Source organism: Aythya marila (assembly GCF_965140915.1).
Source record: "Aythya marila genome assembly, chromosome: 7".
Lineage (NCBI taxonomy): Eukaryota > Metazoa > Chordata > Aves > Anseriformes > Anatidae > Aythya > Aythya marila.
Window position 1 is genome coordinate 22,001,626 of NC_139048.1, and position 16,311 is coordinate 22,017,936.

General features: G+C 36.1%; 1 protein-coding gene across 2 annotated transcripts in view; it reads left to right on the plus strand.

The window, feature by feature from the left end:
- The window catches only part of ADK (adenosine kinase), a 278,413-nt gene that overhangs the window by 58,913 nt on the left and 203,189 nt on the right, over positions 1-16,311 (plus strand). For both annotated transcript variants that reach the window (XM_082765066.1, XM_082765067.1), the window contains exon 4: positions 13,820-13,898. In XM_082765066.1, coding sequence (XP_082621192.1) covers positions 13,820-13,898 — 79 coding nt within the window. The remainder of the gene's footprint in view (positions 1-13,819; positions 13,899-16,311) is intronic.

Sequence of the window (16,311 nt, forward strand, 5' to 3'; positions counted from 1 at the left end):
ATCATTTCACGAGGACTGTTATAATAACCTACTTAGAACATTAATATGTATATATTTAAGCTTAAGTCATTAGGGATTGAAGTAGAAAATATAAAATTGCATTTAATCTTTAGTCTTAATCCACCTTAATAGAAATTTTGTGCTTTTACCCAAAGTATTACACGGCATACCAAAAGAAAAAAGGATTGCATGTTGTTTTTTTTCTGGTGCAAATTGCTTCAGTTCAGTTTGTTCTTTGATCTGATGCGTTTTCATTTCTACTGTCTTGTGTATGGTCTGAGCACAATTAATAGCTCTATAACAGAAAACATTCAGGCATGTTTAAAGTATAAAGTTGAATTTTCTCACTTAACACTGGTTGGTCATTCCGAGCTGGACCATCAGGATCAGCGTGCTTGTTGGCAATCTCTTTTTTTGTCTGCTCTAATCTCTGAAAGGATTTTCAGGGTGGCCTTTTTATACTTCGGCTGTTTTTACAATCTAATTAGTGAATTAAAATAAGAGGGAAATATGTTTTATACAACTTGATTAACCACGACTTCTTGGTGTACTACAGACATTTGTGATCACATAAGGACCTGAGGAAGCTATATAAAAACTTTGAAGGAATTTGGCCTTCAGTTCAGCAAAAACGAAGTATTTATGTTCGATAATTTTTTATTTACTGGTTTTATTTACTCGGTTTTGAAGCCATTTGAAGTCTCTCTGTATTTCAGAAGGGAAAGGAAGAGAATGTGTCCGTTAATACAGAATTTGCTAAGTTTTGTTTCCTATTAGAAAATAATAAAAAGCTATAAACCTCATGGGAATGTTTAAGATAAAATTCCTATCTTCGAGATTTATGAAGACCCCTTCACCTTTTGACACACACGGAGATAGATACTGTAATGTTCTCATAGACTAAGTGGCGTAGAGAAGTAGATGAGGTGCTGGGAATCAGTCAAGTTGTTTCAGGAACAGCTTCTGTTCTTAGCAGTAGGTTAGCAACAAGGCAAGTATCTTTGTAATCAATCAGCAAATTTCCCCATATCTGGAAGCAAAGAAACAGTGATTTGCCATGTTTCTTAAAGGTGATAACCTGCATGCCACAATTCTAAGGCATGACCCAGTGATCTCCACCAGAATTAGTGCAATGTTTATTAGGCTACTCTCTAAGAGTGTTTTAGTTATGAGGTGCTAATTGCTTTTGATATTGTGTAAGAGAAATGTATTTTTTTTTGCCTAAGTGACTGATTGAGAGTGGCTGAACTCCTTTGAAAGAAGTAGTTTCCTGATTTCTTGAACAGCTGAGTACTCATTGTCTTTTGTGACCTTAACAGTAAAGATTAAGTTTGTAATGGAATGAGCTGTTGACTTGCATTCTTCAAATGCAATGTGGTGAGCTCCTTGCTGTAGTCTTGGGTGTTGGTTTCTTTCTTGTGGGAGTTTTGTGGTGTTACATGTTGAAGATTAAAGGAATGTTCAACCTAGAGGTAAGGAAACTGAAGAAATGTTCAGTTTTCTCCTGTATCGTTAATTATAGAACCAGAGGGCTGGTATGAGCCTTGAGTCCATTCTGTAGCAACAAGGTAAGCATACATACCTGGAATAGCCATAGTAAGTTTGTCCAACTGTTCTCAAAATGTGAGTGAAAGCTTCTCCCTCATACGTGGGGTGTCTTCCTACATGTGGTTAGCTTTCTGTAATGGGTCATCTGAGTCTTACTTTTAAGCTCATTCCTGCAGGGCCTGCCTTTGTACCCTGCAGAGGTATGAAAAATAGTTCTTTGATTTCTTTAAGACTCATTATTCATTTATCCATTGTGTTTCTAAACATTTCTTTTCTGAACTTAACTCAGTTTCTTCAATCTTTTCTTACATGTCACGTTATAATCTCTTATTCTACTTTCCTTCCATTTAACTCTCTAAACTGCTTTTCATCTCCAAGTAGGTTGCCAAAATTGGACTTGACAGTTGAGATCTTTATTACTACTAAGTAGGAAAGAGTACTCTGTCCTTACATCTAACAAATCTCATCCTTACTACTATATTATAGGAGAATATACATCCTCCTGCTCCTGCAGCTCCCCCAGCTGCTGCAGTGTTACTGACTGATTTTTATGTTTTGAAGCCTGTTAACTTCAGATTCTTTTCTGCGCCAACCCTCCAGTGCTGCTGCCTCATCCCAGTTATTTCCTGTTTGGTCCCTGTATCTTACATTTCTGCTTCATCAGTGCTAGTCCGCATGAACTCTTGTCTTAGAAGATTTTGATGTTTTAGTTGTTCTGTGAACAATGGACAAAGTGATTTTTTGCAGCTGTTTAGGTTTAGTCAAGTTTACATGTTTTGACCTGACCGTTCAATAAATACTGATTGTAGAACAGCACAGGGTAATCACCTCTGGACCAAGACTGAGATGAAATTTGATTCTGTATAAAATTATAACTTTAGCTGATGCTTTTCAGTTAGTGGTGTCACAACTTAAAAATGCATAGTTTCGTTTCATGTTTCCTTCATTTGTTTATGAAAATGTCATGTGAGAAAACATCAAGTATTTTTAAGTTAGGTATATTGTGTTGTCTTTTCTCTGTTATATACTAGGTCAGTTATCTTGCTGAAGAAGGAAATGCAAATTTGTTTGTAAAGAAAATGTTGATATGAAATTAATGGTTGCTGTGTGACAGTTAACTACCAGGTGCTTATGCACTGGTGCTTTGTTCCAGTAGCTTTCCAGACATAGAAGTGAAACCTCAGTGTTTGGTAACAGCTGGGTTCCCAATTCTCCATCTCAACAATATATTTTGATACTTCATAAACACGGGGTAATTAATTTTTTGCAGGGTTTAGGGTAAGGAAAGTTTATTCCTCATTTATTCCATCCCCCTTGGGAGGGGGGGAGAAATTCTTTCATGCACAAATACTTTGATGAACTGCTGCTTTTTAGAAATACTATTCAACGAGAGCTGGTGTGATTCTGTGAAACTTAATAGCTGACCACAAGCTCCTTAATAATAGCACGAAGAGCAATACAGGGTATCACTAAACGTGCTTTGTTCCTGCTTAGAGTGGCAGGGTATATACACAGATGGGGGAAGTCGAAATCACTGGTTTATCAGAGGGTTGTCATATTTGGGTCAAATGTTTGGGTTGTTCCTTTCAGTCCATGAATTATTATTGTTCTGCTGTGGAATTAGTCTTTTAGTGCTGTTTGGAACACTGCTTTTGGAAATGATTTATGCAGTACTATTCCCCTGCAGCTTTTTTGTAACTTGTGACTTATATATTTTTTTTTCCCCTGTTCATTTCATATGCTAATTTTTTTCCAAAAGGTGACCCTCTGAGATTGTGCCTATAGAGTGAAGAGCTGGACTGAATTGTCATAGGCTGTGGGATGAGTTATTTTTAGCTGCTGGCATTTCAGGCTGGAACACTTCATTCTGTCGTGCTTGTTAATGAGTCATCTGGAGAAAATGGGCTTCTTGCTTTCTGAGAGGGTCTGTAGCAAATAATAATAGGCTAATCTCTGCAGGAGATATTGTCAAGTAACTAAAGCTTCAACTTGAAAATATGTTGAAATGGAGACTTATTACCTCCATATTAGAATAAGCATGTACTTTATTATTATTATTAAATTGCAATGTATATGAAAATCTCAAATACTGGAATATTGATAAAGAACCTATTTTTTTTAGAAAAAAAGGTTAATTAAAGGCAATCACCTTTTATAGAAAAATACCTATTTGCTTCCTAATTCGGGACATAGTTTATTTCATGAAATCTGAATGTTATCTAGTTGATTCTTGTTATATAAAGCCTTATATAAGGCTTGTGTACTTGAGAGGGGCCCAAATTTATCAATATTCAGTATATTATTTCTAAGGATTATCCAGCATCACTGTTTGGTTCCTGATGAAGAATATATATATATATATATATTTTTTTTTCCTTTGCACATTTCCTAGTCTTTCCCTTCATGCATGTTGCCTAGTCTTTCCTCTTCTCTCCAAATACGAAGGTGTTCTGTTGATACAACACAGGAGGATTTGTTTCATGTATGAAAATATCACCACTCAAGTAGAAAGCTTAATGGAAGGGTAATTGATCAAAGTTGTTAATCCAGTTGCTTCCTTTTTCTCCCTTATTGAAATTCCAGAATTCAGTAGTGCAAATGATCCATTTATAAGAAAGCTATGTAAAGACATAAACCTAAAAGAAAAAAAAAAAATAAAAAAAAAATAAAAAAAACACCTATGCTATAAAGGAAATAATTTAAGGAGCAGCTTCAGTGTCAAGTCCTCTTGTCACCTTTGGTACCTCTAATGCTACTTACAGTCTATATGTTTACCTTCATTTTGTTTACACATCTTCCTTTTGTAAGGCACGTTACATGTGTGAAAAGGCTTTGTGTTTTGATGGCAACAGCTGTTTCCTTTAGATCTAGTAATTTTTATTCTCCATTGATTATTTAGTGGTTTGGCTTTGCTTTTTCATTATCAACAGAGTATTGAGATAAAAGGTGACCTTATATCTTATGTTATTCAGATAAATATCTTTGCATTATTAGCATCTCTTGGGCTTTCAGCCTATACTGTTTTAACCCATCTTTCTCATATTGCTGTGATCATTGTAGAAAATGTTTTATCCAATTAAGTCTAATGATTGTGATATTATCAGAATACTACTGCTTCTAAATAGCCCACAGGGCTTACACTGGGTTAGTCAAGATAAATATTTTATGTTTTAGAAAATTGGCATACATCTACATTGCAGGCAATAGTGTTGTGGTAAAAGCACTTGCGATAGCTTTAAATAAGCTCGCACGAATATCGGAGTTGGTTTAACTGCAGCTGTGTGGAACTCTGTGTGGGAAAAGTGACCCTGTGTTTTAGCAGGAAGAATTAACCTTCGTGAACTCCAGGCTGCTGTGGCTAGACTGCTTCCAGACCCTCAACTCATTTGCTTACAGCTACTTTGAGTACACACGCTGGTGCTGTAGGTTCTCCCTTACTTGCCTCCCCAGCAGGCAATTGATGCGTGTTCTTGGGTAGCAGCCTATTCTGTGTAGCCTGTCCTCAGATGTCATCCCACCAGCACAAGTTCTCCTGGCTTGTAGGAGAGCCAGTTTTTTGTCTTCTCCAAAAGTGAAAGCAACTTATTTACATGTTTGTCCTTCCAAACAGTTCTTCCCACAAAGTGCTTAAGACGTTGACAATAAATAGTTGATTCCTTCTGTAGTGCATTCTAATGGAAATGAAGATTTGGACGTGTGATTATATGCTTATCAAAAGCTTACAGAAAGGAAATGTGTTTGGAGAGTATGAGTACGTGCTTGAGGTAATACATACTGCCTGTGTTTTTGAGTTAAATTAGTGCTATTGCCTGCTATCAGTAGGTGACTGTCCTAAGGAATATTCAAGGCAGAGCAGCACTGAGAGAAAGTAAGGTCAAAGAGAATGAAAACAGAAATCTTACTTGGCATTTACTATTTGGTTGTGCTCAAAGTAAGATTTTCTGGGCTCGTCTTCCTGCTTGTTCCTGAGGACAATTACTATAGTTCACTGCATGCTAATAGCTTAGAGTGAATGTATAGTGTCATCTTGAACAACTGAAATATTCTGATGTTTTCCTAATGTTTTCTTGGTTTAAATATACTCACTGGATACTTAATTTAAAGTAATTGAAAATAGCACAGGGGGTGAAGAAAAATAGATATTTTAGTACTGTAGCTGAATTGACATGGAACATTTATATTGTAAAAACATAAAATTGATTTAGATTGTGGTTAGCAACTTTCACTATTGTTTTGAACTTAGTGTTAGTAGAAAGAGAATATTACTTAGACAAATATTTCTTAATCTGGGAGATGTATGGAAGCAATTAGTTTATAATTTGTTCTTGGAACAGATCTGCTTGCAAAACTTTGATATTTTATCGACTCTGAATTAAAACCCAGACTTTGCAACTTGGTTAACATTTTTACTGTTGTGATGTATTTATAGATAAAAATACAAATTACGAAGTTACTGCATTGCTATAGTAAAATATTTCTCTCTCCCAAGTGTACATGTGCACACATCTTTTTGTCTTCTCTTTATAGGCAGCATAGTATGATTTGCAGTGCAGCTTTAGGTAGCCTAAATTGTAGCAAAGATAAGGTTTAAGGTCTCTTGTTTGACTGAATACTTTTAATATTAAAATATTCTTGGTAAATTTTCTATTAAGTTAAACAAATTTTCTCTTTGATGTGAGCTGGAGTAAGTTGATGCTTGTGAAGCAGCAGTTTCAATTAGCATTCACTAAAGATTTATTGACAGTTAACACCTGGTCTCTACTGTGCCAAGTGGGAAGCGTCTACTGTGGTCTCATGTGATTGTTGCATAATTAGGTTTATGTTCTTTAAATTGCTTTTAATTTTGTAAATGTAGTCTTATTTTCAAAAGCTTTGTGTTGCTTGTCTTTCTGCATTTTTAATGTAGGACAGATGAAGTTATTGCTATTTAAAGGATGAAGGAATATGCCACTTTCTAATTTGACAAACAGCTTTCCCTTCCTTTGGTTAGTTAGCAAGGAAATTGGGACATGAAGACTTTACAGGCAGGTCTCAAAAAGCATGTATTCTTCCCATAACACTTGAAAGAATCAAACAAAATGATACATTTTTTTTCAAAGCAGTATAAATGCATACAATCTTAGAAAAGTATACAGGGAACATCAGGAGCAAGTGTAAATGTTTTTGTAATAGAGCCAAGAAATAACAAAGGAAATGACCTTGTTCCGTAGTGCTCTAGAACATAATCTGATGCATCCAAGGATGACGGAGGTAAATGCTATATACTTTGCCTTGCCTGAAATGTTTTCTGACCCTCAGTGCTTACGTATAAGGGCAAGGAGCTGTTTCTGGCTACAGTGTTCTGTAACGATGTGTTCTGTAGCGATGCCGTGGTGTGGATCCAGGGATGTACCTACAAGATTTTAGAGTCCTAGCTGATCGCTGGAAGGTCTTTCAAAAAGGGAGTAGGAAGGGGAAAATGCATTAACTTCTAGTGAAATTACTGAATTGATGGAAATTCTTTGACAGTATTTCTGGTTACCTGTGTTTAGCTTGAAACTTTTCTTTAAACATTGTGATTAGAAGCTAATAGAGGGAAAGTTTGGTCAAAATTCTTTGACACATACTTAAAATAATCACATATAATAGACATATTTTAAGTTTTGTGATAGAACTCTGTGTAAACATATCTGTGGTGTTCAGCAACATTTAGAAATTTAATCTTTTAATAATTTAGAGGTATAGTTTTTCTTTTCATTTTCCTACAGTGTTTCAAAATATCACCAGTAAAACTTGCCTTGTGGTGGCTGATGCTTCTGGGTATAATCATGTACGTTTTTGAGATAATGTAGAGGGAAGATATCCAGATAATCTGGAATAAGAGGGTCTTTTCACGAACACTTGCATAAATTTGCCTGACTCTTTGCTGAGAAAAGGAAAAAAAATACTTTGAGAAATGTCTTTAAATCATGATCCTTAAGAGCTGATGTTTTAACCTTACGTTTGAATGACTGTTACTTTTTCCATCTTGTTTCAATATGCCTAAATGCAAACACATGTGGAAAATGTTCTTTTGGCTTTTATCAAACTGACATTTAAGTGCATTTTTTTCAACCTCACTAACATTTGTGGTAAAATATTTCAAAGCTATGAATCTTGCAATTTGCCTATGCATTTTTTTCTTCTTTCATATATTAACATTTGGTACTCATAATCCTAACCTGGTTGGAATTACTGGCTTTTTTCATTTGCTGTTTGTTTGGATGAGGTGATTAGGAAAATACTTTATGTGAAATTCTAGTTTGCAACAGTAAATAATTCCATGAAGAGTCACTGTTCTCTGAACTTTTGTAAATATAGGAGAAAAATATGATAATCTGCTATACTGAATTGTAGCAATCGTACTCGTAACACATTAGCTTTCTGTTGTTGTATGTCCATGGTGCTAACCTGTCTCCAATACTTCCTTTTTAGCATGTTTCATTCTTCTCCTTTACTCCCCTACCCAGTCCTGAACTCTTTAATTCTTTGCCAAGCTAATAAGGAGAAGAACTAGGTCTGGGTAAAGTCAGTCATTGCCAAGCAGCTGTTAGAAAGCTTTCCCATGTACCTCTGTGATTGTACCTCATTTCTTAAAGGTAATGTTTTTGTTCTTTCAGGCCCAATTTTAAGCCAGAACAACCAATTATATCTGCATCTCAATCTTAACAGGCTATTTGTCAAAGACTAGGGATGAAATAATTCATACATACATATATATATATATGTCCTATATAGGATTCAAACATAGAATGTTGAGTCGTATAATTAAGAGAAATTAGGCACACTTTTTAAAGTATGAACTGCATTTCTTCTTACCCACAGTATTTGTCCTGCAGTATTCTCTGTTTAAAAAATTCAGTATTTTGTGATTCAGATACAGTGTTTCAATTTTGAGAGTAGACCTCTTCCTTAAAGGAGAATTAAATTTCACTTAGGATCAAATTATGGGGGCTTGAGTGTGCCTACGAATGCCGACCGGAGCTGTCTTGTTGTATCTGCCTTGCTACAACGTGTGCCCCATCTGCCTGGCGATGGGGCTGCCTGCATCGTGCTGGCACTGGCCCAGGGTCTGATGAAACGGAGAATGTGACAGACGACAGGCTTGTCCAGATGTATGTGTAACTACCTCTGCCGTGCCCTGCAAAGCAATCAGGTTGCAGGTTTGGCATTGTGTAGTTGTTGTGTTATTTCTTGGAGACTTTCTTAAAAAAATAAAAATAAATGTATATATATTTGGAACTTCTTATGTAGTTTTACTGATCTTTTAGTATTATGAAAGCAGGTTGTATAGCATGATGTTCTCTCACATAATTCTTTCTTAATTTATGAAGTGATTTCGTAGACATTCTGTCACAGGTTACTTAATGTGAAGATTTAAGTAGATTTTTTAAAAAATGCAATTAAAAGGATCAAACATCTAGTTGTCAGCGTATTAGTCTGGTTCTCCTCACAGCTGAACACTTCAGCTACAGACATATCTTAATATGACCTCTTCTTGCAACTAAAAATAAATATCTGGGAAATGTGTCAAAATCACCATTAATTATGATTTTTAATTAAAATCTAATTAAAATTCATCCAATAGCTTGAAAGTAAACCAAATCCTAGACTACCTTCCTCTCTAGAGGTATTAGCAAAGCTTTCCTCCCAAGTCCCAACTTACCTCCAAAGAAATAAAAGAGTTATGTGCAACTTGCAGCCTTTGCTTGATTACTTGAGAGATTTCCATCTTAATGTTTTTGAAGGCTTTTCTAGTACCAAACAAAAATATACAACCCACTGGAAATAGTGTATTAGCATTATTCAAAATAACCAGTTTTTTTCCTTATGTTCATGTTATCTGGCAGACAGAAACAAAAAGGGCAAAAATTAATTTTCCCTCTTTTCTGGGTGTTTTTTTTGTTAGCTGATTTTTTCTGCTGATGTATGCTATTGTCTATATCTTAGGAAATAAGATGATCTATCAAAAGATATCCAGGGCAGCATACTGCAGTGGAAAAACAAGAGCTTACATTTGTCTACCTCTTGCAGATAGCTAGCTTCTGACATATGCATCAGAAGTGTTTTTCCCAGAGGTCTGGCAGTTAAATTTTGGCAATCTATGGCCATTAAATTCTTGAGAAAGAGTTGCTTTGTAGACTAGTATGTCTAAAAATAAAATAAATTAAAAAAAAAGTAAGGCCGTTAATTTTCCTTACTATCACTCTATTTCCTAAGGTTGTCTGCGTTCGGCTATAGGGTGTGTTTAATGTGCTTATTTTTATTACCAGCTTGGTTTTGAAAGCATGGTGAACCAAACAAGACTGTTTGTCGTCATGTAGCATAGAACAAGCAAACAGTCAGGGCTCAAAACATCTTCGGACTCTGTGTATGAAGCAAGCCACAAGAGATGGGTATCGATCCAGGAGAGGATCGCCAGTCATTAGGCTGGGGAATAGCCTCAGGAATTCACCCAGCCTTGGTGATGACTTTTGTAGACATTGTGGTGAAAGGTGATCTGAAGGAAGATTTAAAGTAGGTGGGCTAATATTCACAGAAAATACTAGTAACTGGACCTTAGATGGTATGATGGGTTACTGAGAGAAAAGGTATTTGTGTTGATTGCTTTGCGCCCTGGGGCTGTTGTAGATGTGAATGTGCAGAACGAAGGATGGTGCATGGAGTGCTGTAATGCTCTGCGGGGCCTTGGAGCCGCTTCTGCTTCAAGGGGCTGCGAAGGGGGCTAGGAGAGGGGTAAAGAGAGAGAGCCACCACGCAGGGACATCACAGTCTGAAGCAGTTAGATACGGAGATAAGCAAGTTTTTCAGTATGAGAAATGAAATGCTGCATCTGAAGAAATGCTAGGAGAAGGAATAGCAGGTTTGGGAAGAGGACCCAGAGAGATGGAGAGGGATGTTGCGAATGATGGGCAGGGTGGTGAAATTGTCAACGGTGATGAAAAAGGAGGGAGGAAGGAGAACTCGCTGGGGGGATGTCCTAACAGCTGGCTGTGGTTTGGTTGAAGCCACAATATGGCATCTGTAAGAGCCATCGATGCCTTCTAGAAATAACCTCCATCTCCTGTAGTGTAAGGAGGTGTAACTTGTTTTAAAAAAAAAACAAAACCAACTTGTTTCTATTCTTGCTGATTTGTTTTTTATATATAACAGCTTCTTTAGTTGCCTTCCTGTACTTTTCGTAGGCATTAGCGCTCTCAGAAGTCAGGTTACTGAAAAGGCTCACCTTTCAGCATCAAGTTCAAGGAGTCAATCTTTTTTTTTCTTCTTTTAAAAGGGGGAGGGAGCAACTGACAGAAGTGCTATTGTCTCTAGTGTAATTGAGCAAAACATTAACATATCCTCCTTAGTCAGTGCTAGAGTTGATCAACAGTATCACAGCTGAAAACACATGCTGTTGCAAACGTAAACTTGTTTTTGTTAAAGTATGCTGTAATGTGGTCAACACATCCAAAAACAGGGGCCCCCTCTATGGTGCTGATGGCGGGATTTATTATTCTGTTATTTAAGGTTACGGTATGTTGCTGGGTCAGGCGAAAGGTCACAGTCCTCAGATATAGCAGAGCCTTAAGAAATATTCAGAAAGACCAACAGTTGTAGGGCACGAAACAAAAATATTATTCAGTCTAGCTCATAAGGTTCTAATTTTCTTGAATTATCCTACGTGTGATAACGGCTTATTCCTGAAGCACACACGCAAGCTCTGTTTAGCATTCACAGGCCTCAGAAGTTTCTCCAGTTGAACCTCCTTCCTTAAAACAGAGAAATTTATAAAAGCAAATACCATGTTTCTGAAGCATGCTGGTGTGACACAGTCTTGTCTTTGCAGGTCAGACATACAGCAGATAATGGCAAAGTCAGTTTTCCCACGCTTCCTGTGCCAGCTACTGACATTTTGAAAAATGTGAAAATTTTCATATACTTAAGATAAAAAGCTATTGGCAGTCTTAATTTTGAGGTCATATGTGATATGACTTGGTTATCAGCCTCTTGTGGATTGAAACAACACCATTTATATTGTCCTTTTGATAGGTCATAGCAAATGATCAGCAAAAGTACTTTTCTTGCATTTTTATGAACCCTGTTCCATTTTATATAATGGCTCTTTAGAGGTGTTGAGTTACTATATTAATTCAAAGAAACGGAGTTATGCCTTTTAACATTGTCTGAAATAGCAGAAGCCACTGGTCATTTTTTGCTTTTCTAAGTCCGTTAATAACTGTAAAATAATTTGTTGAGGTTGCTTCTTTGATCATATACCTGTCACCTTGAAATCTTGGCATTAAGAACACTATTGTAAGGCGATTTCTTTCAGTCGTTTTCTTCCAGATATCACTTATTTATTTCGATGCTTCTTCAAACTGCAAAATGAAATGTTTAAATACATAGACATGTAAATTTAGAGCTTCTGTTGTATGTCATTCATTAGAGTATACTAAGCCTGTAAGTTTAATGTGCCACTAAATAGTACAGACATGAAAGCATTAGATGTCTTTAGGTAAAGGAGTTAAAGTACTAATTAGCATGCTTGTCGATAAATAAAAATGCAAAAGTAACCATGGGATTTGGGCAGCATACACTCAAATTGGTTGAAAAGGTCAATTAAATTTAAGAAAAAATACTGTCAAAATACTTAATTGGTTCATGATGGTTTGTATGTCTTTGAGAAGCAATTGTTATGAGACTTGTTGTTTTTGTTATTTTCCCCCTTCTCAGCTACTTGCTATCATTTGAGGTTTCAATTGCTTGACATAGAATTGGTGGATAATTAGTAGTGTGGATAACTGTGAAAAGCATATGTAGTAATTTAATTCTTGGTTCTTTCTAATTGCCTGCCCATCGGTAGTTTGCTAGGGCGAGAGGCTCATTATTCAAACATTGTAAATAGGAAGTATTGTAGAAATAAAAATGCTCTTATGAGTAATATGGTACTGAAAATCAAAACCCTTTAAATTAAGTCATTATTTGACAAGTCTGTCCCCAGAGCCATTGTTCAGATGCTATGAGGTTTTTCAGGCTGTGGGGAGGAGAACTAGGGTTGGCAGGTAGTATTCAATTTTACTGTGTCTGAAATAAAGATGTCATTGTTTTAAGACATGCTAGAGTTAAATGCAATAAACGATGTTTAAATACATTAGTTTACCTAACTGGGCAAACTTCATTGTTAAAGTTAAGCATCTAGTGTTAAAGGACTTTAAGGAAAAAACTATACTATTAATTAAAGTTGATGTGAAGGTCATTTTGACCCTCAAGTGTGCAAACAAATTTTTACAGTAAACCTTTTAGTTACCCTGCAGGAGTACTTCCTCCTGAGTCTAATGTCTTCTGAGGTTGTCGATCCTGTTACTTAATCCAGTCATTTTGAAGCACGCTTGGAACTTAAAGGCATGATGTGGTATTTGTGCTCAGCTTCCCTGCAGTCTCCCCAACTTTTTTATTCTGGTTTCCTTTCCTGTGACAGTTGTCTTTTCTGTAGGCTGTGACTAGAGAAAAGGCTTATTCTCAGGATACAGTGATCTGATTCTCAAGATACTGTCATCTGAAATGCAAAGTGTATCTTAGGCAAGGAGGTGTCTGATTGAATTTTATTTGGGTGGTGTTAACCCTTAAGTTTGATCTGAAATACGAGGGTAGATATTTTCCTGAAAAGTTAAAGTTTTCTTCTATTGTTCATACCTAATAAGATGCTACCAGAAAATGCAATGCTTTCATAGCAGCAGTATGACTTGAAAATTTGAAAGCTCATCAGGAGATGCTTGTCTTTTCCAACAGAATGCTAGATTTGTTCACAGAAGTCCTTCACCTGTCAAAACGCAGTATTTCACATGAAAACTTGAAACACAGAGCACAGTTGTTTCTTCTCACTTAACATCACATTGTTTCTAGGTTCACCTGATGGGATGAGTGCCTAAATGTCCTTGTTTCACAATATTCCTTTATTCAAGCATATATTTTTGTAAATTTAGAAGTTCATTACAATCACACTTCTGCTTCAGATAATGTATGTTTCAGTTATTTACTCTAATTGCAACCTTAAGGTAAAGGACTCAGGTCAGTCGCATGCTGCTTTCTTATTTGCACCAAGTCTAGATAATGTTCCCAGCTTCCACCAGGTGTAACAGCTAATGGATCTGAATTTCCTGTTTGCAAATAACATGATATCATCTCCTGCTCTTTGTATTTTCTATTGCAAAATAACTTGTAGTGTTTAACTCCCCCTCTCCTTTGCTTTTCTTTTTTTTTTTTTTTACAGATTTGAAGAACTTGTGAAAAAGTTCAAAGTAGAATATCATGCTGGTGGCTCTACTCAGAATTCTGTTAAAGTGGCCCAGGTTTGTTTTTCCTTAAAAATAATTGATTATTTAAAATATTGAGTTGGAATTAACTTGATGCTCTGTGCTGTCTCCTATGAGTAATGAGTGCTACTCAATGTATTCGTGTGATTGTGTTTCCCAGAGTATGTTTTTTGGTATATCGTTCACATGATCAATTTCAAAGTTTTACTCTTCATTCTTTTCACATAGTTTTTGTTAAGGTTGCAGTTACAAGCATAACTTGCCTAAAAAGGGTAAGGGGAGCGGGGGAGGAAGGCTTTTAAGGAAGATTAAGCCAGGCCTTTCTCATAGATAGATGTACAGCAAAAGAGCAAAGAGGCAAGGACAAGGTCCCTAGGTGCAGTGAGGAGTCCTCCCATGGTAAGGAAATAAAGAGTAAGGGGAATGGTTAAACACAGTTTGCTTAGCAAAGGCTTTGATCACTGTCCGTGGAGGTTTCTGTCACGGGCCAGAATGAGTCTGCAAGCAACTAGATATAAATTTGAGGTTGGCTAAAAGGGACCTGCTTGTTCTGTAATGCTGATCACATTTATCCTGTAGGAACTTGGAAGCTTGTCCGTAAAGGATTGAAAGGCAAAGCTTCTTTTATAAAAGGATATTTTTTCTGGCTAGTATGATGAAGAACAGTAATGATGAATTGGGTTTGAGGTGTAGTTAGATTTTTTTACAAGTAAAACATGCCTTTTGTCAAAATACTTGTAAAGAAGTATAAACTTGTGTAGAAGTATAAAAAGTACATACTTGTGTGTATATTTTTAGATTGTGTGATAGATGTACAAATCCTATAATTAAAAATATACAAACTATATTTATAACCTTTTTGTTAATGATCCTGGCTTATTAACTTCCACGCTTCCTATATAATTAAAACTTACTGCCAGATAACATTAAATGAACATTTGGAAGAAATTAAGTTATGAATTAACAAAGGTTCCCCACCACCACCAATAAAAAGGGAAAAAATGTTATACTAGTGGTTGTTGCTTCTTTGTACAAAATAGTTGCTGCTTTTATTATTTCAGAGTTGGACTCAAACTACCAAAATTGTCTGATATTTGCTTATGGCTGGTACTTGAATGTGCGTGTGGGGTGGGAAGGTTATGAAGAAAACAGAGTGATCCTTTAAATGTGTTCCCAATGCACGTACCGTGGCTGGCGTCTATGAGGAAATATGGCTGGTCTTTTACTGAGGTCTTCATGTTTATAAACCCTAAATGTCTTGTCAGATGTTTCTGTAGAGAAAAATTTTCTCAATAGAGGTAAACCTAAATTGCATGCACTTTATTGTATATAGAATTGTAATTCTGAAATGGCAATGCTTTTTAAATACAGACAGCTCTCACAGCTTTTTAGTTTGTTACTCTGTCATCAAGCCAATTTTGCTTCTGATATTTTAAAAAAACAGCAACACAAAACTGTATCAGAAGAGCTCTAACCAAGTAATTAATTGAATTCTGTGTCAGTAAACTGTTGCTTGACCCATGGGTCAACCAATCTCTTCCATGACAGGTGAGTAGAGGTCAACTTTTTGGAGGGAGTTCTGCAACTACTAGTACAGTCATGAAATTCTTACTTCTAGATTGCAGAGGCTTAGAAGCACACACACATGGTAAATTCAGAACTGGTAACTTTGAAGTGTTCAAAGAGCCTAGGATTTCATTTCCATCTCTCTTTGAAATGACCTATTTGACCTCAGCTAATTTATTTCTAAACTGTTTAAATACCTAACTGCCTTTTAGTGTAGCAGTCAAGGTGTTCAATAATTACACTAGGAAGTGCACAGAATCTGTATAGTGTGAATGGAAAAAAAAAAAAAAAAGATTTAAAGCAGTGAAACATAGAAGTTTATATGTCAATACTCCTTTCTTATGCTGATGAGTTTTTGTCAGTGAGCTTTATCCCTTTACCTTGGCTCTGAGTTGGGAGCCTCATTCAGCTCCAGTTGCCATCTGGAATTGAATTTGTCTCCAGAAGGGTTGTCATCTCCTAGTTTTTGTTTCAAGTAAGATTGAAACTTCAAACAGTTGTGCATGAATAACATAACATCACTAAAAGGCTTTAAAATGAGGGATGGGAGGGTGAGAGAGAGAAAAAGGAATTCTGGAAATCTTAAAAGAAGCTGTTATTCTGTAAGCTTTGGCAGAAGAAGAAACTTGAGGATGGGGGGAAAAGTTTAAATGTAAACCAAAAATTAAAACTAGAAATTCTGGAAGACTTTTTGCAGCAATAGTAATTGGAATATTTTTTTATATTTCATATTCCAGTTAGTATTGCTGCAAATATATTTTTATATTTTACAGCAGGAGAAAGCAAAGACTGATTCAAGAAGCCTGAGTGCTGGTTGAGAAGTAAGGGGCCAATAAATAAGTTCAGAGCTCTGAACACTCAAAGTGAATGTAGGTTCTCTCCA